This window comes from Dipodascopsis tothii (genome assembly GCF_038497935.1).
Source record: "Dipodascopsis tothii strain CBS 759.85 unplaced genomic scaffold V1510scaffold_16, whole genome shotgun sequence".
Classification (NCBI taxonomy): Eukaryota; Fungi; Ascomycota; class Lipomycetes; order Lipomycetales; family Lipomycetaceae; genus Neoaidaea; species Neoaidaea tothii.
Genome location: NW_027118000.1, coordinates 1 through 27,356, shown reverse-complemented (window position 1 = coordinate 27,356; position 27,356 = coordinate 1). Strand labels below are relative to the sequence as shown.

Genomic DNA, 27,356 nt, shown 5'->3' with positions numbered 1-27,356 from the left:
GATCTTTGTGAGCCGATTACTATTGATGGGGGCTGATTGGCCTTGGCTGTGACTGGATCACACAGTCACGTGTACACAGTCACGTGACTTCTATGGGCGCGGCGCGCCGTCGTGTACGCGGCGCTCAGCCGCACGCCGTGCGGCGCGACTGCGTCGCTTCTTCCAGCAATGCATTACTACCGACTAACTCGGCGGCGGCCCCAGGAACGGCGGTGGGTACGCCGCCGGCTGAGGCGCCGTCGGCGACGCGTACATCGGCCCACCCGGCGCGCCGCCTGGCGACAGCGTCGGCGGCGGCGCGGCGGCCATGGCTGCGCCCGGCGCGCCCGCGCCCAGCCCGGGCGCTCCCGGGCCTGGCGTGCCCACCACCGGCGCACCCACACCCGGCGCTGCACCGGGCGTGCCCGGCGCCGTCTGCGCCGGCGCCGGCGCCGACTCGACCGGCGCCTCGGCCACCGGCAGCAGCCCCGCGTCCAGCTGGCGTTGCCGGCGATCCTTTAGTACCTTCTTCAGCGGAACCGTGACCGGAATCACGTCCGTCAGAAACTCGAGCTCGTCCATCTTGCTGACCGCGTTCGCTGCCGTCAGCGCGCCCGGTCGTCCGCGTACCTAAATCCTTGTAGTGCAGCGTCTTCCGGCGGTCGTTGCGCGACATCTGCAGGCCCTGCTCACACAGATACTCGATAAACAGTTCCTGCCGTCAGCCGCGTCGTGCGCGCACCCACCGTCGCGATCGTGACCGCAAACGCGGCCGGGTTCGAGCACGTCCGGACCTCCTCGTCCAGCTTGATGATGCGTTTCACGCGTGCCAGTGGCAGCGCCGCGTGCCCCGTGGGCGCCGCGCCCATCCGCCGCGCGCGCGGCGGCTTGGCCGCCGGCGTCGCCGGCGCCGGGGGTTTCTGCTCGGCCGGTTCCTCCATGGTTGCGGGCGAGAGGCGGCGGCCGCGCCCTTGGCGCGTCGCGGGTTACCCGGGACGCCGCACGCCGTGCGGCCAAAGTTACCCGTCTATCACGACGCCTTCGCGCCGTGCAGCCGTCCGACGTCCGCAACCATGACCGACGACGGCAGGACGGGCGTGGCGGCCGTGCCGGCCGTCACCCGCTATGAGGATTTCTCGACAATCGACTGGGTCCAGGACGCCGCCCGTGAGCAGCTCCGGCAGCGCGTGCGCCGGCAGCAGGCGGCCGCCGGCGGGCCGGCCTCGCGCCGGCTGGTTCCCCGGCTGCAGTTCCGGCTGCGCGCGCTGTACGAGACCATCCAGGGGTGGCTCGTCGTGTCGATGATCGGCGTCGCCATTGGCGTCAACGCCGCGATGCTCAACATTGTCACCGAATGGCTCGCCGACATCAAGCTCGGCTACTGCGAGTCGGGCTTTTACCTCAACGAGAACTTCTGCTGCTGGGGCGCCGAGGACGGCTGCCCGGAATGGCACCCGTGGACGTCGCACGCCTCGGTCAACTACCTGGTGTTTGTGCTGTTCTCGGTCGCGTTCGCCGCGACGGGCGCGTTCCTGGTCAAGTCGTTTGCGCCGTACGCGGCCGGCTCCGGCATCTCCGAGATCAAGTGCATTGTCTCGGGCTTTGTCATGAAGGGCTATCTCGGCGCGTGGACGCTGCTGATCAAGTCCATCTGCCTGCCGCTGGCGATTGCGTCCGGCCTGAGCGTTGGCAAGGAAGGCCCGTCGGTGCACTACGCCGTCTGCTTCGGCAACGTCATCGCCCGCATGTTCGCCAAGTACCGCCGCAACGCGCACAAGATGCGCGAAATCCTGACGGCGTGCGCGGCAACGGGCGTGGCGGTCGCGTTCGGCAGTCCGATCGGCGGCGTGCTGTTTTCGCTCGAGGAGATCTCGTCGACGCTGCACATCAAGACCATGTGGCGGTCGTACTTCTGCGCGCTCGTCGGCACAGCCACGCTGGCGGCGCTGAACCCGTTCCGCACGGGACAGCTGGTCATGTTCCAGGTGCACTACGTGCACGGCTGGCACTTCTTCGAGATCGTGTTCTACATCCTCCTCGGCGTGTTTGGCGGCGTCTACGGCATTCTCGTCATCAAGTTCAACCTGCTCGTGCAGACGATCCGCAAGACGTATCTCAAGAACTACGCCATCCAGGAGGCCACCGTGCTGGCGCTCATCACCGCCGTCGTGTGCTACTTCAACCGGTTCCTGCGCATCGACATGACCGAGAGCATGGAGATCCTCTTCCTCGAGTGCGACGCCGGCGACGACTACCACGGGCTGTGCGAGCCCAGCCGGCGGCGCGAGCTCGCTGTGTCGCTGCTGTGGGCGACGATGCTGCGCATCGTGCTCGTCATCATCTCGTACGGCTGCAAGGTGCCGGCAGGGATCTTTGTGCCGTCCATGGCCGTCGGCGCGTCGTTCGGCCGCATGGTCGGCATCCTCGTCGAGGGCCTCTACGACCGGCACCGCGACGCGGCCTTCTTCAGCGCGTGCGCCGGCGCCAACGCCGACCACTGCATCACCCCGGGGACGTACGCCTTCCTGGGCGCGGCTGCGGCGCTGTCGGGCATCATGAACATCACCGTCACCGTCGTCGTCGTCATGTTCGAGCTCACGGGTGCGCTCACTTACATCTTGCCGACCATGATCGTCGTCGGCGTGACCAAGATCATCAACGACAACTTTGGCCACGGCGGTATCGCCGACCAGATGATCTTCTTCTCGGGCTACCCCTTCCTCGACGGCAAGGAGGAGCACGTCTTTGGCGTGACGGTCGCGGCGGCCATGCAGAGCGACATTGACGTGTTCCCGGCCGAGGGCGCCACGCTCGAGCAGGTCGAGCGCCTGCTCAACGACACAAAGTACGGCGGCTTTCCGATCGTCGAGTCGCGCGAGTCCATGCGCCTGCTTGGCTACATTGGCCGCGCTGAGCTGCGCTACGCGATCGAGCGCGCGCGCAAGGCCAAGGCCAACCTGGCTCCGGACACGCCCTGCCTGTTCTCGGCGTGGGAGTACGGCTCCAGCGCGCCCCTGGCCTGGGCCCGCGAGGTCTCTGTGGCGCCTATTGACGGCGCCGGCACAGACGACCCAGACCCGAAGGTGCCGGAGACTGAGTACATTGGTATGGACGACGACACTGACATCCCCTTACAGGCCCTGCCTCTTTCGTCGACGAGCGGTACTCACCTCGAGTTTGTAAAGTACATCGACTTCAGCCCGCTACGCGTGACCCCAGAGACCGCGCTGGAAGTCGTCATGGAGCTCTTCGACAAGATGGGACCGAGCATTATCCTGGTCGAGGTCGAGGGCCGCGTGGTCGGTCTGCTGACGCGGAAGGACCTGCTCAAGTACCAGTTCATCAAACACAAATAGATTGTTTCGGTTCTGTAATTGCGTAGACGGCTACGCGGGACTGCCGCTGTAGTCTACAGGGACCGTCCGGCAAGAAGCAAAAAAGATTGCGATGTCTGTGGATCGAACACAGGACCTTCAGATGTCTAGAACTAAAGTGTAACTTCAGTCTGACGCTCTCCCAACTGAGCTAACCCCGCAACTATTGGGAACTGAGAGCCACAGTGGCATCAAGGCGGCTATGGCATCCGGGTAATAGCTGTGCCGCGAGACGGTAGCTCGCGGCTAAGCGTTTTGCCGCAGGTCCTGCTCCGATCTGCCGAACACCCGGCCCGAGCTCGGAGCCAGATCTGGCCGCAACCTCCGGTCCACGTCTACCGCGGCCCCGACGGCTTACGCACTGTGACGGCGGCGCTCCAGCGCGCCGCCGTTGCGCCGGACTGCCTCGTCATCATGGCGTGATTGAGCGGCCCGCACGCTGGCCTGCCGGGTCTGGACCGTGTCCGGCCATGGCTCCATGCAGGCGCGTCGCGTGTGCTCGGACTTATTAAGACCGCGTATTTTTTCAGCGCACAGATCCTTAATTCCGGCGAAACGATCTCATCTGGACTCGAATGGTCACCCTGAAAGGGGAAAACCACGGTCTAGGTTGCATTGTACGCTACACTGCTTCAGGCTGCCCCGGCACTCTCTGCGGAGCAGAGAGGCGCCTTGCCGCCCTGGACTGCGTAGGCATGCACGCAGCGGGCTAGCTGCTGCACGTAGGTCTGCCGCCGGCACTATTGTGTTGGAAACCTTGTTCCCAGAGGGGGCAAATTCTGCTGTCGAAGGTACTCTCGGAACGTCAAAATGTAAGCGATGTCTTTGTTAATACCGTCTTTGTACGTCAGCCAGATGGGCTTTATAACAAGCAACCCAGCCGTTTCCAATACCTAGACACCCAACGTGTACAGGTTATCGTGCTGGCCTGACATTGCGCGTGCCTTATAGACGCTCGTGTGGTGACAGCAACGGGTCCGCAGGTACTGGACACATCAAGAAGCACATCGGAAAACGTCGGTGGCCGCTCAGCTCCGAACACGCACAACTCAGCCGCAATGGGTCTCCGGAGGCTGTTCAAGCGCTCGGACTCCGCCGAGCCCGAGTCGTACTTCAACGGCGTCGAGCCCGATCCCAGCGCTCGGCCGCTGCTGTTCAAGTCGCAAAGCCAGGAAATAACGTCAGTGTTCTTGATGTCGCTATGCACGGTCATGAGCTCGGCAAACCAGGGCGCGATATCGCTGGCCCTGCCCGAAATGGCCACATATTTCAGGATCAACGGCTCGGCGCTGTCGTGGACGATCTCGTCCTACTCGCTCATCACAGGCTCGTTCATTCTACTGATGGCTCGCCTGGCTGACGTCTTTGGCCGCAAGAGGACCGTGATCATGTCATTCGCATGGTACGCCGCCTGGAATCTGTTCTCGGCCTTCATCCACAACGACATTGGCTTCGATTGCATGCGCGGTCTGCAGGGAATCGCCGGCGCTGCGGCCAGTCCGGCCGCCGCCGGTCTCCTCGGAGCCGTCTACCTGGACGGCCCGCGCAAAAACATGGCACTAGCGACGTTCGCTGCCGGCGCGCCGGTAGGATACGTCATTGGTCTCGTGGTCGGCGGCATCTGCTCGCAGTTCCTGTCGTTCCATGCGATCATGTACTTCCTGGCTATCATCTACGGCGCTGCCGCTGTCCTAGTCTGGATCGTGCTGCCGTCGGACGACACAATGCGCCGCTACTGGACCGAGGCTTCGGCATTGACCCTGGCTGGCAAGCTGGCCCGTGGAGAGATCGACCCAGAGGACCACGCGCGCTCGCTGCAGACCACCGAGGCCGTCATGCGCGCAAGCACTGGCAACAAATGGGAGCAGCTACGCAAGCTAGACTACCTCGGCGCCCTTCTCAGCACTCTGGGCCTGCTCCTCCTCGTGTTCTCGCTGACCGAGGCTGCGGCTGCTCCCAAGGGCTGGGGCACGCCGTACATCATCGCCATGATCATCGTCGGCATCGTCTTGCTTGGGCTCTTTGTGACATGGGAGTTCTACTACAGCAATCCTCTGATGCCCATGTTCATCTGGAAGTACCCGGGCTTTGCGCTGGTGATGGTTGTCATCGCGTGCGGCTGGATCGACTTCCAGGGCGTGCTCAACTACTACTCGTCGCTGTTTTTCCAGGACATCAAGGGCTACTCGCCTATCCTCACGACGGCGTGCCTGTGCCCGCAGGCCGTCATGGGCATCATCGTCAACATCTTTGCGGGCTACACGCTGCATATCATTTCGGGTCGTATTCTGTTGCTGGTGGGCATGTTCTCGTTCCTGGGCTCGGCACTGCTTTGGGCCCTGGTGCCACTTCACTTGACCTACTGGGCCATGTGCTTCCCGGCACTCATTCTGTGTGTCATCGGCGCCGACTTGGCCTACAACGTGGGCAACCTGTTTGTGCTGTCAACCGTGCCGCCCGAGCTGAAATCGACGGCGGCCGGTATTTTCATTACGCTGTCGCAGCTGGCCCAGAGTCTGGGTCTGGCCGCGGCGACCTCGATCGTGGCCAGCATCATTGGCGTCAATCAGGACGGTCTGGCGCCGGCGCGGCTGCTCGAGGGCTTCCGAGGCGCTTACTGGTTTGCGGTGGGCGTCTCTGGCGTTGGCGTCATTCTGGCATTCTTTGTACGCGTGGGCACTCAGGGCGGCGAGCACCGCCAGATTCCCGACAACGAGCAAGAACTGCCAGAGAAGACGGGTGATGATACGTCCGACATCGTGAACATCGACACGACCACTGTAACCGAAAAGGATAGTTAGAGGTCTATGACCGGGATTTGCATTCTGGAGTGTAATTAATGAATATATCGCGTGAAACCGCGAGCCACTGGCGCTGGACTGACATCACTTTTGATTGTCAGTGTGTCGAACGCCATGCATCATGATCTCAGCCTACAATGTCGACTGCCGGCTTTGTCGACGTGGTGGTCTGGGTTCTACGACAGGCCTGGGATGGGGTTGAGGACTCGCAACGCCGTATGGCTGATCTGGTTAGGCTGACTCGCCTATGCGGGCCGCGGCTCGCGTGCTCTGTCTGACCTGGCCGACCCGACCCGGGCGTGACGACCCGCGTTGTACGAACGTCCCCACGGGATATCCGTGCGGCGAGGCCGTTGGGGCACCGGACAACGAACTCACAGCGATCACGACGACGACTCACACGGCTCACACGACTCACAGTTCACAGTTCACGATTCACAGTTCACAGTTAACAGTTTGCGGTTCACAATTCACAGTTCACAGTGGACAGAGATCACACAACGACGGGTCGCATCGCGTCACAGCTCACAGCTCACGCTGCTTAATTCGACTGTGGTCGGCACGCTCGCAGTGAGCCCGTTCACATCTCTAGTTAGATCACAAGTCACAGAAGCGCTATAGCGCACGAAGCGCTTTGTGACGCCGGGGACGTGATCACAAATACTACAGCCTAAATGTCCTGGACCAGCGTTCTCAAACGCCGGCGTGAACCACGGTGTACTGGCGCAACTGCTGCGACCAGTAGCCGTAGCTGTCGACCGGGACGGACCAATGGCGAAGACTGTAAATTAGCGCATGACGTCCACAGTTCTTCGTTATGGCACGCACTGCATCGGGCGTCACAATCTGATACGGTCGACGCACGCAGGCCAAGGTCCACGGGCGATCCACATCAATTGCCGTACCACGGAACAAGGTGCTAGCACTGCGCCGTACATATCGTTGCACGACCGGCTAAGCGCGCGCCGTATCGGCGAGGCCGCAGACGATGACGCCACTGTTGAGCAGGCCGCTCCGCTTCAGTCTGCGCACAGCAGCTGGCACCGCCACAGAGCACACGTGGCGCGCGCCCGTTGCAGATTTTTTCCACATGAAAGCGAGACTTCATCGCGCTAGCAGCCAGGCCCCAACTTTCTCCCCAACCAGTCCTGCGGCGCAGCGGGAGGTCACGTGATATGAGCGATCTGTGGGTAACATGGATCTAGCCAGATGCGTAGAAGACCAGACGGAATATGGCGGCGTTAAATTAATGCCATCAGCGCTAGTCCCAAGTAGGAAATATACTTGCGGAGTTTGCTAGAGCCGACGCACCAACTTCAGTTTTCGTCATTCAAAGGCAGGCGTGCCAGGCTGTAGAGCCGTGATCTCATAGTCGTTGCGCCGACTGCCGACGCCGTCGTGGTTTAAAAGACCCTGGCCGGGACGTTTGCTCCACCACACAACTAGAGATCACAATGTCGCAAGCTCAATCAACGGCCCCCAAGGCCATCGTCTTCACCGACTGGGACGGAACGGTGACATTGCAGGTAGGTGCGCGCCCGATGGCTTGCTGACATCCAGGACAGCAATGACATGATGACCGACAACCTGGGATACGGCGTCGAGCGCCGGCGCCAGCTCAACTTCGAGATTCTCGAGGGTCGGTGGACGTTCCGGTAGGTGGCTGCGAGGGGTTCTGCTGACAGCAGCGATGCGTTCAAGGACATGCTGGACTCGGTCAAGCTGCCGTTTGACGAGTGCATCGACTATCTGCTCAAGAACGTCGAGCTCGACCCGGGCTTCGGCGAGTTCTACCACTGGGCCAAGAGCGAGGGTATCCCGGTCATCGTTGTGTCGTCGGGTATGCGCCCGGTCATTCACGCGCTGCTTACCAAGCTGGTCGGCGCCGAGGCCGCGGACGACATCGAGATTGTCGCCAACGACGTCAAGATCAACGCCGACGGCTCGTGGGACATTGTCTTCCGCGATGAGTCTGACTTTGGCCACGACAAGTCGCGCGCCATCCGCCCGTACTCGGGTCCGCCGCGCGGTCAGCGTCCGACGCTGTTCTACTGCGGCGACGGCGTGTCGGATCTGTCGGCCGCCCGCGAGACCGACTTGCTCTTCGCCAAGATCGGGCGGGACCTGATCACGTACTGTGAGCGCGAGAACATTGCCTACACCGTGTTCGAGTCGTTTGCCGACATCCACGCAAAGATTGCCGAGGTCGTGCGCGGCGACCTGTCCCTGCAGGACCTGGCTGCTAACGCGGACGCGGTCAATTAGATGTACATAGCGAACGTGTGTGCACACGAATGAGGGGCGCTCTGGAAGATGTGACGGCGTGTGCGAGCGCGTTTGCCGAGACGGTGTCTCGGCTGCGCACGGACGAGCCCGTAGGAGTGGTGGACAAATGCAAGTCCAGGACACGAGCATGCGATGCAGGCTGCTTATGGTTGGTGACGTCTGGCCCTGCCTGGTGTCGTGGCTATGTGTAGTTGCGACCGGACTCGTTTGCGGCGGACCCGGATCTGGCCCCAGGCCTGGACCTAGACCTGGACCCAGACCTGGACCCAGACCCGGACTCGTGCCCGAACTTGGGCCCGGGACCCGCCGTGGAGTCCGCTGTGGGGTCCGCAGCGTCAGCCACGCCCAGCAAGGTGTGGTCACGGCGTATGACCGTACGCGGAGCTAATAGTGGGGGGTGCCTGCGCCCCAGTGCGCCGCGACGCGGATGCACCAGCCACCGTGCTACAGAGTGGGAGCCCGCGACGCGCGTTGGTGAACGCCATCTGCGAACGCGTCGCTGCGGCTGCGGATTCTGCCCCTGCAGCGCGATCTGAGATGTTATCACGGCTGGTCACGACCACCCACATTCCGGAAACGGACAATGTGATACGAGTTGCGAGCTAGGCCGTTGGACGCCGAGCTACACGAACGCTATCCGGCGCGCCAGCGCGGACTGCTAACGTACATGTGAACGGCGCGTGGGCGGTTACAGAGCGTCGGCGGCAGCGAGCAGAACAGACAGATCATGCCAGCGAGAGCCGCACGGAGGCAGCAGAGCCGCACAGAGCCGCACAGAGCCGCTTGGAGCCACACAGGAGCCGAGGCGGAGCCAAAGTGAGCCTCAGTGAGCCGCAGGCCACGCCAGCGCGAGCGCCAGTGTCCGGTCTCATCGGCGTACTTGGCGCCGATCTGGCGCCGTCCCGATCCCACAAGCGCGGCCAACCCGACACCCAGCAGGAGCTCAGCAGAGCACCTGTCCCGTGCCATTCGCCACGGCCGCACGCCGCCGTCTAGACCCCAGCTGCGGCCTCTGCAGCAGCACGCGTCGACGCGACGCGAGTGCCGGGTAAATAGGGTTTTGCGACGTAGGGCAGAATACACAGTCACAAAGTCCCACCACCGCTAGCGTGCCCGTTGGGAGATCCAATCTCCCAGCGCAAAAGCTACTTGGCGATGTCCCAAGCGGGCTCCATGGCGGCCGCCAGAGACCTGGTGGGGCCGCCGGACGGGACGTAGAGTGCGGGCGGGCTGCGGCTGGCGGCCGAGCGGAATGCGCGCGGCCAGGGGCGCGCGGGGCGGCGCGACGGGCGCCGCCTCCGTCACGTGACGCATTGGGAGTTTGTGTGTCGGTGCGCCTCGTACAGCCAATCAGCGCGGCGTGTTGGCGCTGACACCGGCCGTTTTCGCCCAGGAAAGCGGTGAATTTACAGCAAAGTGTCACCGAATCTCCTAAAATTTTTTCTTTTTGTCCCAACCGTCAGACCAAACCGCCAGGCCAGCGGCCATCCTGGTTTTTCAGCTTTTTTTCAGGTCCATCGACAGCACTCTCCAGCGCCGTCGTGCCCGCCAGACAACCGAACGCACGGCCCCAGCGTGTGCAGACACCCCGCAGCAAGCGACATCCAGGGCCGATTGACGCGCCCGGCAGAGAGAAGGGCACATAAAGGGTGGCCACGATCAATGGTCATCGGCTAGGTAAGGCCACGGTGGTGGGGCGCACACGCCCGGCCGCCGCGCCGCGCGGCCATTGCGACCGTGCGCGCGGCGGCCGGCGCGCGGCCGGCGTCTGTCTGCGCCGCCAGGCCGACTTCGCTAACGGCAGACTCGCCCACCGTCCCAGCAGCCGTTCCGGAGCGCATGCGCGCGCCCCTGTCCGGCCCTCATCCCGCCCCGGCCCGCACGGCCACCTCGGCCTCATCCGTCCCATCGCGCGCCTGCGTAGCGTTGCACCACACCGGCCGTCCGGCCTACGCTCCTCGAGGCCGCGTCGGACCGCCCACATCCGCCCCTCAGGCCTGCTAGTAAAGCGGCCGCACTCCCCCACCCACGGACGCGCCCGGTCTCGCTCGCGTCCAGTTGGTCGGCCTCACAAGACATGTCATTTCACGACGCGGTAGGCCTGCTAGCTATTTGTGACGCCATCGAGACGGTCGAAGCTGCTGAGAAACCCTCGGGAAAACAGCAAAATTCAAAAAAGTTTCCGCATTTCCAGATTCACGGAGCTGGAGCGCATCACCACCATCACCACCACCACCATCACCACCACCGCCATCATCACCACAATAACACGTCGAGCCATCCGCCAAACTCTTCTCTGTCGCACGGCAGCGCGAATAACCACAGTATGGATCCATCCAATAACATCCTGTCAGGTGCGAACGCGGCCGCGAACGCGATAATCAACTCGGGTCCTGGCGGCAAGCGGACGTCGACGACGGGCCCGTCGCCGGCCGGCACGGCGCCGGCCGGCTACGGCACGCCCGGCTACGGAGGTGAGTTGTCAACGAGCGCTGGGAGCGGTCTTCCCCGGATGTTGCGACGCCCCGAGGAAGTCCCAGTTGGGAGGACGGCGGCCGGCGCGGCGGCGGCGGCGACGGCCGCGCGACGGCGCGGATGGCGGCGGCGGATGGCCAGGACGCGGCGGCGACGGCTGCGCGCCGTCTGGCGGCCGCGGGCTGTCGGGGGGGCCGCCGGGCGGCCGGTGGGGCTGCGGCCGTGAGGGTGGCGGTTCGCGCCAGTTCGCGCACGCGAACGGCCATCGCGGCGGCGGGCCATCTCAGCGACGGGCGGGGCATCGGCAGCGGATGGCAGGGAGGCATGCCGACGTGCTGGCGGCGCCGCGGCGGCGCTGCGATGGCGCTGACGGCCGTGCCGCCGCAGCCGGCCGAGCCGGCGGAGACCCCTGGCTGGAACAGCTGTCGGCGGGCCTGTCCGGCTGCCTAGACGGCTGCCTAGGTAACTGGCGGCCATCGCCAGCCATCGTCAAAGCCGTTTGAGACCGCCCCAGCGCCCAAGTCTTCCATGAACTTCGCTAACGACCAGGATACTACAAGGAAGAAGTCAAGGAGGAGGTCACGGTTTTTGCCAACGGCGAGATCCCTGTCGATCCTTCAATAGCGCAACCGAACGCTGAAGGCGAGCGGCAGTCGGCGTCCCCGGCAGCGGACTACGTGCCGTCGCCAGCCGGGTCCATGGCCGCATACGCGTCGGCCACGATCACGTCAAACATCCCCGCGACGCCCGTCAACGGCCAGCCGCCCACGATGGCCGTCGGCCATCTTCCGGCGCACGGCGTGGCCACGCACGCGTCCAAACCGGCTGTCAAAGCGTCGCCTTCGCCTGCCGCGATGCCGTCGGCGCCGATCAACCCCGCCAACAAGTCCGAAGACTGTCACATCTGCGGACGCAACTTCAAGGGCCCCAAGGCGTCCACGCACAAGCAGCAGCACATTCGCCGGCTGCACCCGGACGACTACATCCCCAAGCGCGGCGGCAAGAAGCGCGTGGTCAACACGGTGCCGCCGCGGCCGATCCCGGCTTCGCAGCTGTCAACAACGTCGGCGGCCGCGCTCGGCGCGGACGAGATGTCGATGCACCCGTATCCGGGCCACCCGTATGGCTCCGAACAGCACACGTCCACGGGCGGTCTTATCTCGGCCCTGCCCGTCAACCTGCACGACGAGGAGCGCGGCCTGAAGCGGTCCAAGTACGAGTATGACGACGCCGCTGGCCAGCCGGCTGCTGTGCCGGCGGGCCCGGCCATGCCGGCTTCGACGACGGCCTACCGCCGGCCGAGCAGCGGCGCGGCGGACCGCGAGAAGCGTACGGGCGAGGTCTTGAGTATCTCGAACATCACGACGATGTCGACCGGCGTCGGCATGCCTGGCGACCGGCCGTCCGAGTCGGGTGGCCTGGACCTGTATGCGTCGGCTGGAAGCTGATACAGCGAGAGGGCCTCTACGGCCGACCGGCACGCCTCCAAAAGTTATGACATTCTTTTTCTCGTGGCCGGCCACTGTGGGCCCGAAGTATGGAAGAAAATCTATGTATCATCTATAGTTTGTATCATCTATTGTATCAACACTGTTTGGCGCGGACCGCGCGAGCGCTGACGCTGGCGCTGTAGAGTCATGAAGCTGGCGGCTGTGATGGCTGTGGCAGCTGTACGACGGGAGGGGCACGGTGTGGTCTGCTGCGGTGGTACGTTGCGGCGAAACGTTTAGGCCGATCTCTCGTGGCTACATGCAGCGGCTATACGTTGCGGCTATACGTTGCGGCTACATGCCGCCAGTCACGCAGCGGCTACATGTTGCACATGCCGTTCCCGGCCCGTCTCACAAATTCAATGACTTTTGATGCTACTTGACAAACTTGCGCTTCTTGTGCACGCCGTAGTCGTTCTTCGACTTTCCGCTGGCGCCGATCGTCAGGTTCACGTTCGGCGGAACCTTGAAGCCGAAGGCCTTGGCGACCTTGGCCAGGTCCAGGCCGTCCAGCTTGTAGACCTGCTTCAGGTGGTGGCTCGCATAGGCCTGCAGGTACGCACGGTAGCCGTCTTTGGCCGACTGGTTCAGCCAGTAGTTGCCCGAGACCAGACCCTCGAGCTGGCCCTGGACGTTGGCGATCTTCTTGGCCGGGAACTCGTACTCGTTCAGAGGCACGTGCGCAGCCTTGAGGTAGCTCAGGAAGCCGAGCTCGGACGGCAGCAGGAACATGAGCGACTTGCCGCGAGCAGACGCGCCACGCGCGGTCCGGCCCACGCGGTGGATGTAGTCGCGCGGGTCATCCGGGGGATCGTACTGGATGATCCAGTCCACAGCCGGGATGTCGAGACCACGGGCAGCGACGTCAGTGCACAGCAGGATGCCCGAGGTGGCGTTGCAGAACTCGAAAAACGTGTTGGTGCGCTTCTGCTGCTTCTGCTTGCCGTGCAGGTCGAGCACCGGCATGTCGATGTAGTTGAGCAGCTCGGCGTAGTACTTGACGCAGTTGCACGACGACAGGAACACGATAATCTTCTTGCCCTTGTTGCGCCGCAGGAACGAGAACAGCAGCAGGAACCGCTTGTCAGGCTCGCACACGACGTAGCCCTGCTCCAGGCCGGCCACGGTCGACGGCTCGGCCTCGGACTCGACGTTGATGTACAGCGGGCCGGGCCGCAGCGAGATGCGCGCCAGGTCCTCGACCTTCGTCGTCTGCGTGGCCGAGAACAGGACCGTCTGGCGGCCGACGGCGTCCGAGCCGGGCTCGGGAATCGATGCCGGCAGGATCTTGACGATCTGCCGGATCTCGTCCTCGAAACCGATCTCGAGAATACGGTCGGCCTCGTCGATCACAAGAGCCCGCAGGTTGCGGTACACAAAACCCTCGGTGTTCTGGAGGTGGTCGAGCAGCCGGCCGGGCGTGGCCACGAGCAGGTTGATGCCCTTGGTCAGCTTCTCGGCCTCGGCCCGCCGGTTGGCGCCGCCGATCACGATGCCGAACGTCTGCGAGTGGTGCGCCATCAGCTCACGCGCGACGCCGAAGATCTGCAGCGCCAGCTCGCGGGTCGGCGACACAATGATCACGCCCGTGCCGTTCCGCGGCTTGAACTTGAGCGATCTCAGCAGCTCGATCGCGGGGATCAGGAACGCCAGCGTCTTGCCGGACCCGGTCTTGGCCGCGCCCAGCACGTCCTTGCCGGCGAGCAGCGGTGGAATCGTGCGCGCCTGGATCGGCGTCATCTTTGTGAACTTCATGTCCTCGGTCAGCGCCTTGAGAGTGGGCTCCGACAGCTCGAGCGACTCGAACGTGTCGGCGACGGCGGGCTCGGCGGCGGCGGCCTTGCCGGCCTCGACAGGCGCCTCCTCGGCCGGCCGCTCGTGCTTTCTCTTCTTGGTCTTCTCGACCTTCTTCTCGGCCATTGTGTCTCCGATTTGCTCAAAAGCCTGCGGGTCAGCGCTGTGGCTGGCGATCTGGCGGCGGCAGCGACAGGGGGGCATGCCCGGCTGCCCGGTAGCTGCTGCCGCCGTGAACGGCGGGGTCTTACCTTTGGTCGTGGGATGTCCGGTCGACGAGCTGGCGCTGAGAAATTTTTTTTTCACTTGGGAGCAATCGTGAACATTTACCCGGATCTGGCGACCGGGTCACGCCGCAGGCTGTGCGGCGCAAGACGGGCGCGTGAGTGGCGCAGGTGGCGGTGCGAGCCGCACACTGCGCGGCTCGTTTCCGCACCAAACTTGGCGAACATCGGCCGCCGATCTGATCGCCGTCCGTGACGTAGCGTCTATCGCAGTCGCGTCAGCCTGAGCGCGTATGCACGCGCGGAGCGGCAGCCGGCAGCTGCACTAGAGATGGCGTGCGCAGAACATTGGTGTCTGGCGGGTCTAGAGTTGAGAGCTGGGCGCCTAGCAGACTCAGCGGCCTACCAGCTAGCAGACAGGTTTAGTCGTGGTTAGCCGCTCCCAGCGGGCTGGCAGCGGCCAGGAGCAGTCTACGGAGCGCGTAATTTCGCAACGTCTCAGGTGGGCTCGACCAGAGCGGTCTAAAATAACAGTCCCTTACTAGCATACGCAACGTCGCGCCACACGCAATCTCCACAAATAGCTCGACTAGTGCTCAGGCGAGTACGGGGTTCCGGCTGGACGGGCCAGAAACCGAGAATGTGGTGGACTGCGCCTCGCTTGGCGACGAGGCGCTGGGCGGTCGCGGCCAAGTGCGACAGACAAGGACGAAAGTGCGCCCAGAAACCCGCCAAGAGACCAGTGGCTGAAGGCGATCACCAGCGCGACCTGCGCCACAGGAGGCATGCAGCCCGCGTTGGCGCATGCAAGACGCAGTGAGCGCCACGATGGGCGGTGCGGGCGGTGCGGGCGGGGCGGGCGGCGCAGGCGGCGTGTGAGGCGCAGGCGGTGCAGGCAGTGCAGGCACTATCTGCAGCATGTCGCACCGCCGCCGTGCACCGCCGCGCACCGCCGTGTTGGACGGATCCGCGGCGGCCGCACCGCCGCGCGGCAATGGGCTTCTGCTCCCGCCCACCCGGCGGCCGCCGAGCCGAGCCGGGACTGCCGCGGCTCCAGACACAACCACCATGCGGCCACAGACGACAAAGAACGCGGCGCAGCAGTGTCAGGCGACGCACGCGTGGACGTCATGCCCGGCGGCTGGTACAGGCACGCCAGGCACGGTGCGTGCACGGCCACATGGGGCGCACGCGGGCGGCGGGGACAAAGAGTAGGTCACGTGCCCAGGTACCGGCGCGACCTGCGCTGGGCGGCGCCACGGCATCGAGTCGGACTAGTGCCGGCCTTGTCCGGCTAGCGGGCGCGTCCGTGGGCCCCCAGGGCGGCTAGAGTGGCGCGCTGGCGCGGCGCTAGCCGCTTTTCGTTTGCGCTTCCCTGGGCGCCACCGCGCCCACGGCCCGGGTAACGACGCGCGCGCTGCGGGTTACCGCCAGCCACGTGCCGGGTAAGCCCCTGCCACCGCGACAAAGAGCGCGGCTGACACGGCCAGGCGTCTATTTTTAGCAGGAATGCGCGTATAAACGCCGACCTTCCCCTTTTCAGGTTTTCTTTTTTCCCTAGCCTGTTTCGCCTGGCCAGCTTGTTTGCAGGCCTCCGCCATAGATTTAGCATCACCAGTTTGGTCCCCTTTAATCTCAGGCCCTGGCAGTTTTCTGTTTTATATTTTTTTCCGCACTGAACCGCTCAGTGTCCCCCATTCCCCGCCGCGAACACCGTTTGCACTATCGACGCAAGCAGAGCGACTGCAAGACTCGTCGCGGAACCGAGGACAAAACTGCGGAGAACGGAAACTAGCGCAAGGCGCAGACAGCAATGCGGGTGCTGAAAGCACTGTGGGCGGCGGTGCCGCTGCTGGCGCAGTGCGCCGCGGCCACACGGCTGATCAAGTCGACATCGCTCGAGACGTGCATGGAAAACTCGGACTTCTCGGCGTCTCTGTTCAACGTTGTGTTCACGCCGGAGAATCGGTCGCTGTCGGTGGACATCGTGGCGACCTCGACGCTGGACGGCAACGTGACCGGCGAGATCAACGTGATCGCGTACGGCCTCAAGGTCGTGTCGGAGAAGATTGACCCGTGCACGCTGGACCTGGCCCAGCTGTGTCCGATGTCGCCGGGCCAGTTTGACCTGGACACGACGATCACGGTGTCGTCGTCGGTGGTCGACCAGATCCCGGGCGTGGCCTACACGGTGCCCGACCTGGACGGCACGGTGCAGATCTCGATCTACAACGACGAGGGCACGCAGGTGGCGTGCGTGGAGGCGCAGCTGTCGAACGGCAAGACCGTGCACACCAAGATCGTGGCGTGGGTGACGGCCGTGATTGCCGGCCTGGCCATGATCGTGGCGGCGATCGCGTCGGGCATGGGCCACTCGTCGACGTCGACGCACGTGGCCGCGAATACGCTGTCACTGTTTGGCTACTTCCAGAACCTGGCCGTGATTGGCATGTGTGCCATGAAGCTGCCGCCGATCACGTCGGCGTGGACGCAGGACTTCGAGTGGAGCATGGGCATCATCCGCGTGGGCTTCATGCAGAAGATCTTTGACTGGTACATCAAGTCCACGGGCGGCACGCCGTCGACGTTCCTCGACAACCTGTCGTCGGTGTCGGTGCTGGTCCAGAAGCGGTCGGTCGAGACGGTGACGACGCTGGCGCACGCCGCGCGGCACCTGGTCGCGCGCGCGGCGACGCCCGAGGTGCGGCACGCCCTGCACACGCGTGTCAACAACGACTCGGAGCAGAGCACGGTGTCGTCGACGTACGTGCTGCACGGCATCAAGCGCGTGGCGTACCTGGCCAACATCGAGATCACGTCGATGTTTGTCACCGGTGTCACGTTTTTCGTGTTCTTCACGATCGTGATCATCCTGTGCCTGGTCGGCGCCAAGTTCGGGCTCGACCTGCTCGTGCGCACGGGCGTGATGCGCTCGCGGTTCACGGACTTCCGCGTGCGCTGGCTGGCGGTCGTCAAGGGCATGCTCTACCGCATGGTCCTGATCGGCTCGCTCAACATGATCATCCTGTCGTTCTGGGAGCTGACGCAGCGCGAGTCGCCGGCCACGGTCGTGCTCGCGGTGGTCATGCTGCTGCTCGTGCTCGGCCTGCTGGCGTGGGCGTCGTTCAAGGTGATCAAGCTGGCCAAGCGGTCGGTCGCGATCCACAAGAACCCGGCGTACATCCTGTACTCGGACCCGGTCGCGCTCAACCGGTGGGGCTTCGTGTACGTGCAGTTCCGCGCCACGGCCTACTACTTCATCGTGCCGTCGCTGCTGTTCATGATCGCCAAGGCGTGCTTCATCGCGTTCGGCCAGAACAGCGGCACGACCCAGGGCATCGCGCTCTTCCTGCTCGAGCTGGCCTACCTCGTCCTGATCGTGTGGATCAAGCCGTACATGGACCGCGCCACCAACGCGTTCAACATCTCGATCCAGTCCGTCAACTTCGTCAACGGCCTGCTCTTCCTGTTCTTCACGCGTGTGACCAAGGTCCCGGCCATCGCCATCGCCGTCATGGGCGTCGTCTTCTTTGTGCTCAACGCGGCCTTCGCCGTCGTGCTGATGATCATGGTCGCCGTCTCGTGCGTGTACGCGCTGCTGTCCAAGAACCCGGACAAGCGCTACCAGCCGATGCGCGACGACCGCGCGAGCTTCATCAAGTCGTCGACCCAGCTGCCGATGGTGACCGAGCTCGAGGCGCTCGGCGCCACCGCCCGCGGCGGTGACGAGGGCAAGTACATGATGTGACAGCGCCACGCGCACGGACACTGGGCGCGGCCGACCGATACACGGCCGCGCCCGCTGATATTTTTGTGATTTACTGTCGGGTTATATTTCGTTACTATCTGTCGACATTTACGTGCTATATTTTTGGGATTGGTCATATTATGTACATACGTCAGGTTATTTGCTTTTACTGCTTCAATAAAATTGTGCTCTCTAGCTGGCGGACGGGCGTGGGCGGCCGGGCTCAGAAAGAGCCGGGCGGGAGGGGGCGGCACGTGGGCGGCACATGCCGGCAGGTGACAGCGGCGTAGCGAGCTGTCGCGTGGGCGTGGGCTAATGGCAGCTGGTGACGGCGGCTCTACTGGCAGACCTCGAAGTTCTTGGGGAAGTTGGACGGCCGGTAGTCGGCGTCGTAGGCCTGCTTCCAGAAGACGGACCAGTGGATGCGGGCGCCCTCGGGGATGCGGCGGGCGCGGCCGAAGTTGGGCACGTACTTGCGGGACCACATCTCGCCGGTCTTGCGGGTATGGGCGACGATCTCGGCGGCGGCGAGCGCGGGTCGGGTCGGGGCGTGCGCGGACTCGGTCACGGACCCGGACTCGGTCGCGTCCGCGACGGCGGACTCAGGGGCGCCGCGCACGGGCCGCGCCAGGTCGAATCGCGGCCGCGGCGGCAGCGGCGGCGCCCGCCGCGCCTTCCAGCTGCGGTCGTAGTGGTGGTTCTGGACCAGGTACGGCAGCGGCAGGAACTCGAGCAGCCACCACTTGAGCGCGACGTTGCGGCCGCGGCCGTGGCGCGCGTCGAGCGCGAGCGTGTCGTGGTGCGGCGCCTGGATGGACGCGCGCAGGACGTCGGCCGTGTTGAGCTCGGCGGGCGTGACGGGCGCACGAGGCTGCGCCGGCGCGGTGCCGGCCGCCGCCGGGCCGTGCGCGGCCTCGGCCTCGGCCTGCGCGGCCGGCTCAAGCCGCGGCACGCCCGTCAGCGCCGGGCAGGTGGCCGGGGTCGAGAACGGCAGGCCGTGCAGCGTGTCGAGCGCGAGGCCCAGGCCGATGCACTCGCACAGCATCCACGCGAGCGACACGTCCGAGAGCTTGCGCGGGGCCACGCGGGGCCGCGACGCGGCCGCGGGCGTCTCGGCCGGGCCCTGGCTCGCGCCCGACCCGCCGCCGCCCACGTCCGAGTGGTTGCCCGGGAAGTAGACCTCCTGGACGTCGTTCATGTACACGCGGTCGACCGAGCCGTCGGCCAGGCCGTAGTTCTTCATGTACAGGCAGGCCTGGAAGCGGCTGCGGCGCTCGTCCAGCGAGAGCGCGTGGCGGACGTGCAGCGCGGCCGGGTAGAAGCCGTGCTTCTTCTGCAGGCTCGTGCTCTTGTGGACGGTCAATTGGCGGCGCAGCCGGTTGCGGTAGACGTTGTAGTACTGGTACCGGTACCGGTACGTTGGCGGGAACGTGGCCGCGTTCTTGCGGAAGCCGGGGAGGACGGTGCCGAGCTGCGAGATGGCGTCCCAGAGGCCGACAAAGTACGGCTGCACGTCGTGGAAGCACAGGCCGGGCTCGGCCGCCAGCGGCTCGGTGCGGGGCGTGGTGCGGTACGCGACCCAGGTGCTCTTGGCGACGCGCTCGCGCTCGTGCGGCTCGCTGGGCGCGTTGGCGATGACGCCGACGTTCTTGACGAGCGACGCCAGCGACTGCGCCGCAAAGCCGCCGCGCGAGAAGCCAAACATCCAGATGCGGTCGCCGGGGGCGTACGTGTCGCAGAGGAACGCGTAGCCGGCGGCGATCTGGTTGTCGAACGTGTAGCCGGCGAGGGCGTCGATCTTGGTGAGCGCGAACTGGAGCCGCCGGTTGGTGCCGGAGAGCGAGGCGGACGTGCCGAGGCCGGCCTGGTAGAAGCACGTGGGACGGCCGTCGGGCGTGGTGCTGAGCCGCGGGTGGCGGCGCAGGAGCTGGTAGAGGTGGAGGACGTTGGACGAGTTGTGGACGCCGGACTTGGAGCAGGTGCCGTCGTAGAACACAAAGAGGTCGCGCGGGGCGCCGGGAGGGCCGAGGACAGCGGCGGCCGGGGCGGTGGCCGGGGCGGTCGCGTCGTCGGCCGGGGCGGTCGCGTCGGCGGCCGGGGCGGCCGCGTCGGTGGCCGGCGCCGCCGCCTCGGCCGCCGCCTCGGCCCGCACGGTCTCTGCCGGCGTCAGGAACTCGTCGCAGTCGTCGTCCATGGCGCAATGCTAAGTATATGCCGGCGCGGGTGCGCGGCGCGGGCCTATATACGCGGGCCGATTCCGGCGGTCGGGATGGAAACGCGGGGCGCCGCACTGCGTGCGGCTGGCCGCGCCGCACGGCGTGCGGCGCGCCCGAGCCGCACCGCGCGCGGCGCCGGCTGCGCCCCTGGCCGCGCGGCGCACCGCCCCACCGAGCCCCACCGCGTGCGGCGCGCGGGCCAATCCCCGCCGGCGGGATGTAAGACCCACCGCCACAGGCCCGCCGCACGCGCGATAACGGGCAAGCGCAGCCACCCGTGCGGCGCAAGCTAGGCCGCCGGGCCCTTTACCGAAAAAAAATCCGGACGCAGCCCGACGCAAAAGATAAAGTGTCGCCGCGCACCGCCCTCCCCAGCACCCTTTCCGCATCAATTCGCAGTCACCATGTTCGACGACATTGGCAGCCCTTTCAGAATCGTCAACTTCATCGTTGGCGCGCTGATGGTACGCCCCCGCCGCGGTTCCGCTGACGCCAGGTCCTCGGAGGAATCAGCATGTTCTTCCCGATCTCGTTGTAAGTGCTCGCGCGCGCCCGCTGACGCCAGCCGCGCGGTCATCACGGCCATCTACACGGTCCTGTTTGGTGCGATGGTCATCCTGGCCGGTACGTGCACGCGCGGCGCCGCTGACGCCAGAATTCGCCCTGCCCGAGAACGTGATCAAGTACGCGTCCTTCCTGCTGTCGTTCCTCGGCCGCGGCCTGTGTACGTGTGCGCGCGGGCCCGCTGACGCCAGTCTACCTCTTTGTCGGCGCGACCATCCTCGCGCCCGGCGCGCTGCGCATCGTCGCCGGCTCGATTGCCATGATGTGAGTACGCGCGCGGCCGCGCTGACCCCAGCGTCGGCGTAGTCTACATCATCCTGGAGTTTGCGCCCATCGCCGAGGCCCCTGCCAACATGCGCTCGGACGAACCCGGCTACGAGCAGACGTCCGTCGGCGAGACCGTCTAGACGTCGCGCGCCGGGCCGCGGGCGCGCGCCCGCGGCCCCGCCGGCCCTCGGAAAGTGAAGAAATGCTTGGTCTTCATGCTTGTTCTAGAAAGAATGTCATGCGTCTCGTCATTGGGCTGCGCGCGAGCGCGCGGGCGCGAGAAATTTTTCGGCGGCTTTAAGCCGCTTTGTAGGGTTAGGGCCTGCGCAGCGTCCACGGCCTTCCGCGCCGCACGCTCCCGCGCACCACCATGGACATCCCCGGGCTCAATCTGGGGCCGGCTCCGGCCGCCGCGGCCGCGCCGGCCAACACGGTCGATCTGCCGCCCGAGCACGAGTGGCGGTTCGAGGTCGCGCTGGACGCCGAGGTGCAGCTGCAGGTACGTGGATCGGGGGACGCGCTGACGCAGCTCGTGGCCGGCACGGCCGAGATCTTCGGCACCGAGATCGCCGGCGGCGTGACGTACAAGTTCTCTGCGGCCAAGCTGGCCGTGTTCACGTACCAGGGCTGCCGGCTGGAGTGGACGGGCGAGGCGCAGGTCGAGTACACGTCGGACGAGACGCCGATGAGCGCGTACTTGAACCTGCACTTTGCGCTCGAAAAGCAGCGGATGCTGGCGCAGGAGCGGGATCTCCTCAGCCGGGCGTCGGCGGCGGTGGGCCTGGCGCCGGCGGGCGCGGGCGGCGAGGGCGAGGGCCCCAAGGTGCTGATCCTGGGCCCGGAGGGCTCCGGCAAGAGCACGCTGGCCAAGATCCTGACCGCGTACGCGATCAAGATGGGCCGCGCGCCGATGGTGGTCAACCTGGACCCCCGCGAGAGCATGACGGGCGTGCCGCCCGGCACGCTGACGGCCGCGAGCTACTCGACGCTGATGGACGTGGAGGACAACGTGTGGGGGACGTGCCCGACCAACGGCCCGTCGCCCAGCGCGCCCAAGACGCCGATCGGGTACTACTACGGCGCGGACTCGCCGACGACCAACCCGGCCTTCTACCGGGCGCTGGCCACGCGGCTGTCGCTGGCGGTCGCGTCGCGGCTGGCGGTGGACGACAAGGTGCGCGTGTCGGGCACGATCATCGACACGGCCGGCGTGGTCGACCAGCGGCACTACGACATCATCGAGGGCGTCGTGGGCGACTTTGGCGTGACGGCGGTCGTGATCATCGGCAACGAGCGGCTGTTCAACGACATGAAGCGCAAGTACGCGGGCGCGCCGGGCATGGCCGTGCTCAAGATCGCGCGGTCCGGCGGCGTCGTCGACCGCGACGCCGCGTACGTGCGCGCGGTCCAGCAGCGCACCATCAAGGAGTACTTCTACGGCTCGGCGCGCAACATGCTCTCGGCGTACGCCGTCACGGTCGACTACTCGACGCTCACCGTGTACGAGATCGGCGAGAAGTCGCACCTGGTCTCGTCGTCGGTCCTGCCCATCGGCGACGACCAGGCGACCGCGCAGCTCACGCCCGTGACCAAGCTCGAGCCGTCGTCGCAGATGCAGAACGCCGTCCTGGCGATCCTCTACGCCAACCCCGGCGACGCCGACGCCGACGTCGCCGTCGCGTCCGTCATGGGCTTCGTCCACGTCGTCGAGGCCGACGACACCAAGCGCAAGCTCAAGGTGCTGATCCCCATCCAGGGCCGCCTGCCGTCGCGCGTGCTCCTCATGGGCCAGTTCCGGTACGTGGAATAGTCTAGTGTAATATACTCGCCCGTCCGGCGGGCGCCGGCTACAGAAAGTACTCGATCTTGTGCTGCGGCTGCAGCGCCTGCTGCTGCCGGTACTGCTCGTTCTCGGGCGCGGCCGCGAACACGTTGAAGAACTTGTCGCCGTTCTCCGACACCTCGAGCACCGACGCCAGGTTGCCGCAGCGGTAGCAGTAGTTGGGCGCCGACCACACCGTCGACAGCCGCCCGTCGAACAGCACCTGGTAGCCCTCGTCGCACAGCTGGTGCGCGCGCAGGATGTGCACCATGTTGTTCACCGCCAGGAACTTCTTGACGATCTCGGCGCCGAACGTGTAGCCGGCGCCGCGCGTCGAGATCCCGAACTCGTCCTTGTCGGGGTCCGGGTCCGACCACACCAGGTCCGCCATCGGGCCCTCGTGGGGGATCTCCTTGAACCGGTCCACCACCTTGATCTGGTCGATCGAGTGCACGTTGGGCGACAGCCCGCCGTGGATGCAGAAGATCTGGTCGTCGATCACGACCGAGAGCGTGAGGAAGTCAAACATGTCGGTGAAGTAGTGCCACACGCTCGCGTTGCCGTACTTGGCCTTGCACTCGCTGTAGAACCCGTAGTTCTGCGAGATGCCCCGCGACTCGTGGTTGCCGCGGATCAGGTGTATCCGGTTGGGGTACCGCAGCTTGAGGCACGTCAGCAGCGTGATGGTCTGGATCGAGAAGTACCCGCGGTCGACGTAGTCGCCTGCCGTCAGCGCGCCCGCGCGCCCACCTACCCAGAAACAGGTAGTTTGTGTCGGGCGGGAACCCGCCGACCTTGAACAGCTCGAGCAGGTCGAAGAATTGCCTGCCGTCAGCGCCGCCGGCTGTGGACGTACCCGTGGATGTCGCCGACGACCGACACCGGCGCCTTGATGTGCACCACGTTGCTCTCCGTGATCAGCAGCTCCTTGGCCTTGGAGCACAGCGACTCGACCACGGGCTCCGGGAGCAGGTCCAGGTTGTATAGCCGCTCGATGCACTCGTCGAGATCGAGCGACAGGGCTGCGGTCAGCAGGGCACGCGACGGCGCGGCGCCGAATGCGCACGCGACGCGCTGCGGGTCGCCGACGGCGCACGCTCTCACTTACGGACGATTCCGGGCATCGCGATGTTCGTGCCGGCCCACGAGTCCAGTGCTGCGTCGTCGCCGTCGTGGCCGTGGTCTAGCGCGCGGCGCCGGGTAAGGCGACGTGTGCGCCGGGTAACCCGCATGTGCCTGCCGCGCCACACGCTGTGCGCGGCTATACGCCACAGCGGCTGGCCGCGAGCCGCCGGCGGCGCCGAGGAGCCCTGGGCAAGCGTGGCCGCGCACAGCACCCCCTCGGAGTTGCCGCGGAGGCTCGTGCGGCTATGCGCCACAGCGGCTATATGTGCGAGCCTCCGGCGGCGACTCCGTCGAGGGTAGTTGCCCTTCGGGCAAGCAGCAGCCGCCCGCAGGGCGCACCCTCGACGGAGTCGCCGCCGGAGGCGCGTGCGGGTCTGCGCCACAGCGGCTATATGCGGTCTACGAGTCGCCGCCGCAGGCTCGTGCGGCTGCGCCACAGCGGCTATATGCCACGCGCCACGCCATGAAAGACCTGATCATATTAAAAATACACAGGCAGGCCGGCAAAGAAGAGGCCCGCAGGCAGCATTAAGACGGCAGGTGCCGTGTCGACAGTATACACAAGCCGCGATGAGCGTAGGCGGCGGGTGCCCGGCGGCGCCGCGGACCGGCGGCGGCTCGGTGCCGGGCACCGTCGGCGTGTCGGTAGTATCGTAGTCCGTCCCAAGTTCGCTCCTAGAAATACAGCTGCATGCAGCGTCCATACACGTAAACACCAGTAAACCAATCTTTAAATAAACAGTAAATCATAAAAATACGGCCGGCGGCAGACCAAAGCACAAAGATATAGAACGCTACCACGCGTTGGAGAACCACGAGTTCTCAGCCGGGGCGGGCGGGTCGCGGTCGGCGTCGGGGGCGTCGTCGGGGGCGTCGTCGGGCTTGGGCTCGTCGGCAGGGGCGTCGGCGTCGCGGAAGGACGACGAGAGCAGGTAGGTCGAGAGCGACGAGGCCGAGTGCGGCGAGGACGGCGAGGACGGCGCGACGGCGGACGTGAACTCGGGCGTGGCCTCGGAGTAGACGAGCTTGGAGGGCAGGCCGGCGAGGTGCGGCGGCGGCGCGGGCAGGCCGAACTGGCCGAGGCCGACGGGGCCGAGGCCGAGCGGCCCGATGGGGCCGGGGCCGTGGACGGGCAGCGGCCCGAGGCCGGCGTGGAGCGCGCCGAGCGGGCCGAGGCCGGCGCCAAAGGCCTGGCCGAAGCCGAGCGGCTTGCGGGCGCCCGCCAGCCGCGGGCTGGGCTCGGGGCTGTGGTCGGACGCGGGCGAGTCGTCGGGCGAGGCGTGCAGGCCGCACGGCGGCGCCAGCGGCGACGACTGGCCGGACGGCTGCGGCGACGCCAGGCCGAGCGGCAGCGGCTTGGCCCGCCGCGTGTCCTCCCAGACGACGACAAAGACCTCGGCGTTCTTGACGGCCAGCACGGCCAGGTTGCGCTTCCACATGTTGCGCGCGCCGGTGCCGCGGGTCTCCTTCTTGGCGTTGTAGCGCTCGCCGATGTCCTCGCCGCCGAACTTCATGTTGCGCCACAGCACGACGGTGCGCTCCTTGCCGACGTGCGCCGGCACGACGCGCATCACGAGCTCCTCGATGTCGATCGTCTCGAACGCGCGCACCGTGACCGGGTGCAGCGTCTGCTGCACCACGCAGAAGATCCACAGCGTGTTCTCGTGGCACGGCCGGATCGTCACGATGTTGGGCGACAGCCGCGGGTGCGTGATCCGCCGCCACTCGGGCAGCAGCGGGCCCAGCATGGTGATGCACGACTGGTACGTGAAGCTGTACGGGTCGCGCACCGGCAGCAGCGGCTTCTTGTCCAGCTCGACGCGGTCCAGGTGCGGCGGCAGCACCAGCCGGTTGAGCTTCTTGTTGTCGACCAGCACGTTCTTGGGCAGGTTCATCGCGTTCACGTCGAGCGCCGAGCTCAGCCCCAGCGGCTGCATGCCCTGCTGCTTGACCACGGCCGAGTACGTCTGGCCGCGGCCGACGTCGTACCGCGGCGACGTCCGCGCGTTGTTCTCCTTGGTCGACGGCAGGCCCGCCGGCGCCGCGATCGCGTGCGCCGGCTTCGCCAGGAACTTGTCGAACGGCCCGTCCGCCCCGTAGCTCAGGTTGTTCTTGAGCTGCTCCGAGATCTCGTGGATCTTGGCGATCGTCGCCGTGTCCACGTGCTCCGCCGGCCGCTCGTAGTCGTCCTCCGGCAGCACGCGCACCACGATCCGCATCCCGTCCTCCACCAGGCTCTCCCAGTACTCGGGGTAGATTACCGCGCCGCCGCCGATCGGGCCCGTCACGTTGCCCTTGTCGTCCAGCGACGTCCAGTCGTACCGGATCTGCAGCCGGTGCAGCAGCTCGGGCGAAAACAGCCGCGAGAGCAGCTCGACGAGGTCCTACACGTTAGCCGCGCCCGGCCGCCGATCCACATTATTCGTCTCCACTTTCGACAGCGGCAGCGCAAACTGCTCCTCCTCGGTGCGGATGAAGATCTTGCGCCGCGCGCCCTCTCGCGGCGCGGCCCCGTACTCGTCCACCTTGGTGCTCGGCGACGGCGCCGGACCGGGCCCGCCGTGTCCGCCGTGCGTCTCCGGGCCGCCCGCGTGCGGCCCGCCGAGCCCGCTCATCGCCTGCGACGTCCCAACCGCGTGGAAGAACGACATCCGTTGCTGCTGTCAGCGCGCTCGCGCCCGCCCTACCTGCTGTTCTGCCGGCTAGTCCTGTGCGGTCTCTGGCGGCGTGCGCTGCTTAAACCTGCCGGTCGTCACACTGCCGCGCGCGTAGACTTTATTTACACCCTTCCCGATCCGAACTCCCAACACGCGTGTCAATATACACAAACAACACGTGTCGACGCGTCCGTGTGACGCCGTGGCGCTGGCGTCGCCTGCGGCTGGGCAGGGACCGTGCGCCGACGTCATCCGTGTTCGCCGCGCTGCGGCGCAGCCCTGTGGCGCGGAGCCGCGTGGCGCGCCCGCAGCGCGCACGGCGGGGTGGCCGCGGGAGGCATGTGCGGCTATGCGCCACAGCGGCTATATGCACGAGCCTCCGGCGGCGACTCCGTCGAGGGTGCGCCCTGCGGGCGGCCGCTGCTTGCCCGCAGGGCAACCAACCTCGACGGAGTCGCCGGCGGGGGGGGGGGGGGGGGGGGGGCGCGCCGGGGGGGGTGGGGGGGGGGGGGGGGCGCGGGGGCGGCGGGGGGG

The 27,356-nt window shown here is 66.0% G+C and overlaps 12 protein-coding genes and 1 non-coding gene across 13 annotated transcripts; 7 read left to right on the top strand and 6 right to left on the bottom strand.

Moving 5' to 3' along the window:
- Positions 1–537: 537 nt before the first annotated feature.
- Positions 538–836, bottom strand: V1510DRAFT_353540 (histone-fold-containing protein; the record flags this gene model as incomplete). Its single annotated transcript, XM_066930880.1, has 3 exons — positions 538–578; positions 610–694; positions 726–836. Coding segments are annotated over 3 exons (237 nt in total), but the record flags the coding sequence as incomplete, so codon positions are not given.
- Positions 837–1,031: 195 nt separating this feature from the next.
- V1510DRAFT_417288 (chloride channel) lies at positions 1,032–3,353 on the top strand. The gene has a single exon (XM_066933919.1). The coding sequence runs from the start codon at positions 1,053–1,055 to the stop codon at positions 3,333–3,335; it is 2,283 nt and encodes a 760-aa protein (XP_066788701.1). The 5' UTR covers positions 1,032–1,052; the 3' UTR covers positions 3,336–3,353.
- A 69-nt stretch (positions 3,354–3,422) lies between these two features.
- On the bottom strand, positions 3,423–3,514 carry V1510DRAFT_t141. The gene has a single exon. It is a non-coding gene; the product is annotated as a tRNA-Phe (tRNA).
- An 897-nt stretch (positions 3,515–4,411) lies between these two features.
- On the top strand, positions 4,412–6,154 carry V1510DRAFT_365871 (major facilitator superfamily domain-containing protein; the record flags this gene model as incomplete). Its single annotated transcript, XM_066931241.1, has 2 exons — positions 4,412–5,056; positions 5,174–6,154. The coding sequence occupies 2 exons, from the start codon at positions 4,412–4,414 to the stop codon at positions 6,152–6,154; spliced, it is 1,626 nt and encodes a 541-aa protein (XP_066788700.1).
- Positions 6,155–7,480: 1,326 nt separating this feature from the next.
- On the top strand, positions 7,481–8,670 carry V1510DRAFT_417281 (HAD-like domain-containing protein). Its single transcript, XM_066933918.1, has 3 exons — positions 7,481–7,680; positions 7,715–7,809; positions 7,843–8,670. Exons 1-3 carry the CDS (start codon positions 7,609–7,611, stop codon positions 8,417–8,419), a joined length of 744 nt encoding a protein of 247 aa, XP_066788699.1. The 5' UTR covers positions 7,481–7,608; the 3' UTR covers positions 8,420–8,670.
- A 1,847-nt stretch (positions 8,671–10,517) lies between these two features.
- V1510DRAFT_407208 (uncharacterized protein) lies at positions 10,518–12,363 on the top strand (the record flags this gene model as incomplete). The annotated part of the gene is made up of 3 exons (XM_066932405.1): positions 10,518–10,914; positions 11,303–11,377; positions 11,465–12,363. The coding sequence occupies 3 exons, from the start codon at positions 10,518–10,520 to the stop codon at positions 12,361–12,363; spliced, it is 1,371 nt and encodes a 456-aa protein (XP_066788698.1).
- Positions 12,364–12,756: 393 nt separating this feature from the next.
- Positions 12,757–14,505, bottom strand: V1510DRAFT_417274 (ATP-dependent RNA helicase). The gene is made up of 2 exons (XM_066933917.1): positions 14,451–14,505; positions 12,757–14,349 (listed from the first exon to the last, which is right to left on the bottom strand). The coding sequence occupies exon 2, from the start codon at positions 14,323–14,325 to the stop codon at positions 12,781–12,783; it is 1,545 nt and encodes a 514-aa protein (XP_066788697.1). The 5' UTR covers positions 14,326–14,349; positions 14,451–14,505; the 3' UTR covers positions 12,757–12,780.
- A 1,631-nt stretch (positions 14,506–16,136) lies between these two features.
- On the top strand, positions 16,137–18,329 carry V1510DRAFT_129122 (uncharacterized protein). Its single transcript, XM_066930304.1, has one exon. It carries the CDS (start codon positions 16,237–16,239, stop codon positions 18,169–18,171), a length of 1,935 nt encoding a protein of 644 aa, XP_066788696.1. The 5' UTR covers positions 16,137–16,236; the 3' UTR covers positions 18,172–18,329.
- A 179-nt stretch (positions 18,330–18,508) lies between these two features.
- V1510DRAFT_365684 (uncharacterized protein) lies at positions 18,509–20,365 on the bottom strand (the record flags this gene model as incomplete). Its single annotated transcript, XM_066931238.1, has 4 exons — positions 18,509–18,688; positions 18,878–18,979; positions 19,124–19,504; positions 19,634–20,365. The coding sequence occupies 4 exons, from the start codon at positions 20,363–20,365 to the stop codon at positions 18,509–18,511; spliced, it is 1,395 nt and encodes a 464-aa protein (XP_066788695.1).
- Positions 20,366–20,738: 373 nt separating this feature from the next.
- V1510DRAFT_417266 (Golgi apparatus membrane protein TVP15) lies at positions 20,739–21,472 on the top strand. The gene is made up of 7 exons (XM_066933916.1): positions 20,739–20,851; positions 20,884–20,921; positions 20,953–21,011; positions 21,043–21,111; positions 21,143–21,215; positions 21,247–21,362; positions 21,389–21,472. Exons 1-6 carry the CDS (start codon positions 20,792–20,794, stop codon positions 21,356–21,358), a joined length of 411 nt encoding a protein of 136 aa, XP_066788694.1. The 5' UTR covers positions 20,739–20,791; the 3' UTR covers positions 21,359–21,362; positions 21,389–21,472.
- A 60-nt stretch (positions 21,473–21,532) lies between these two features.
- Positions 21,533–23,142, top strand: V1510DRAFT_417262 (Pre-mRNA cleavage complex II protein Clp1-domain-containing protein). Its single transcript, XM_066933915.1, has 2 exons — positions 21,533–21,717; positions 21,748–23,142. Exons 1-2 carry the CDS (start codon positions 21,589–21,591, stop codon positions 23,026–23,028), a joined length of 1,410 nt encoding a protein of 469 aa, XP_066788693.1. The 5' UTR covers positions 21,533–21,588; the 3' UTR covers positions 23,029–23,142.
- On the bottom strand, positions 23,066–24,164 carry V1510DRAFT_403245 (Metallo-dependent phosphatase-like protein; the record flags this gene model as incomplete). The annotated part of the gene is made up of 4 exons (XM_066932159.1): positions 23,066–23,763; positions 23,795–23,865; positions 23,897–24,062; positions 24,149–24,164. The coding sequence occupies 4 exons, from the start codon at positions 24,162–24,164 to the stop codon at positions 23,066–23,068; spliced, it is 951 nt and encodes a 316-aa protein (XP_066788692.1).
- Positions 24,165–25,538: 1,374 nt separating this feature from the next.
- V1510DRAFT_434997 (uncharacterized protein) lies at positions 25,539–27,349 on the bottom strand (the record flags this gene model as incomplete). Its single annotated transcript, XM_066935542.1, has 3 exons — positions 25,539–26,549; positions 26,583–26,662; positions 27,196–27,349. Coding segments are annotated over 3 exons (1,245 nt in total), but the record flags the coding sequence as incomplete, so codon positions are not given.
- Positions 27,350–27,356: the final 7 nt, after the last annotated feature.

Excerpts from the sequence above, each read along its gene's own strand:
- V1510DRAFT_417288 (XM_066933919.1), top strand. The coding sequence starts at position 1,053 with ATGACCGACGACGGCAGGACGGGCGTGGCGGCCGTGCCGGCCGTCACC.
- V1510DRAFT_417281 (XM_066933918.1), top strand. The coding sequence starts at position 7,609 with ATGTCGCAAGCTCAATCAACGGCCCCCAAGGCCATCGTCTTCACCGAC. Across the intron at positions 7,681-7,714 it reads ACGGAACGGTGACATTGCAG|GACAGCAATGACATGATGAC; the intron begins GTAGGTGCGCGC and ends GCTGACATCCAG. Across the intron at positions 7,810-7,842 it reads GAGGGTCGGTGGACGTTCCG|CGATGCGTTCAAGGACATGC; the intron begins GTAGGTGGCTGC and ends TGCTGACAGCAG.
- V1510DRAFT_417274 (XM_066933917.1), bottom strand. The coding sequence starts at position 14,325 with ATGGCCGAGAAGAAGGTCGAGAAGACCAAGAAGAGAAAGCACGAGCGG.
- V1510DRAFT_129122 (XM_066930304.1), top strand. The coding sequence starts at position 16,237 with ATGCGGGTGCTGAAAGCACTGTGGGCGGCGGTGCCGCTGCTGGCGCAG.
- V1510DRAFT_417266 (XM_066933916.1), top strand. The coding sequence starts at position 20,792 with ATGTTCGACGACATTGGCAGCCCTTTCAGAATCGTCAACTTCATCGTT. Across the intron at positions 20,852-20,883 it reads TCATCGTTGGCGCGCTGATG|GTCCTCGGAGGAATCAGCAT; the intron begins GTACGCCCCCGC and ends CGCTGACGCCAG. Across the intron at positions 21,112-21,142 it reads GTTCCTCGGCCGCGGCCTGT|TCTACCTCTTTGTCGGCGCG; the intron begins GTACGTGTGCGC and ends CGCTGACGCCAG.
- V1510DRAFT_417262 (XM_066933915.1), top strand. The coding sequence starts at position 21,589 with ATGGACATCCCCGGGCTCAATCTGGGGCCGGCTCCGGCCGCCGCGGCC. Across the intron at positions 21,718-21,747 it reads ACGCCGAGGTGCAGCTGCAG|CTCGTGGCCGGCACGGCCGA; the intron begins GTACGTGGATCG and ends GCGCTGACGCAG.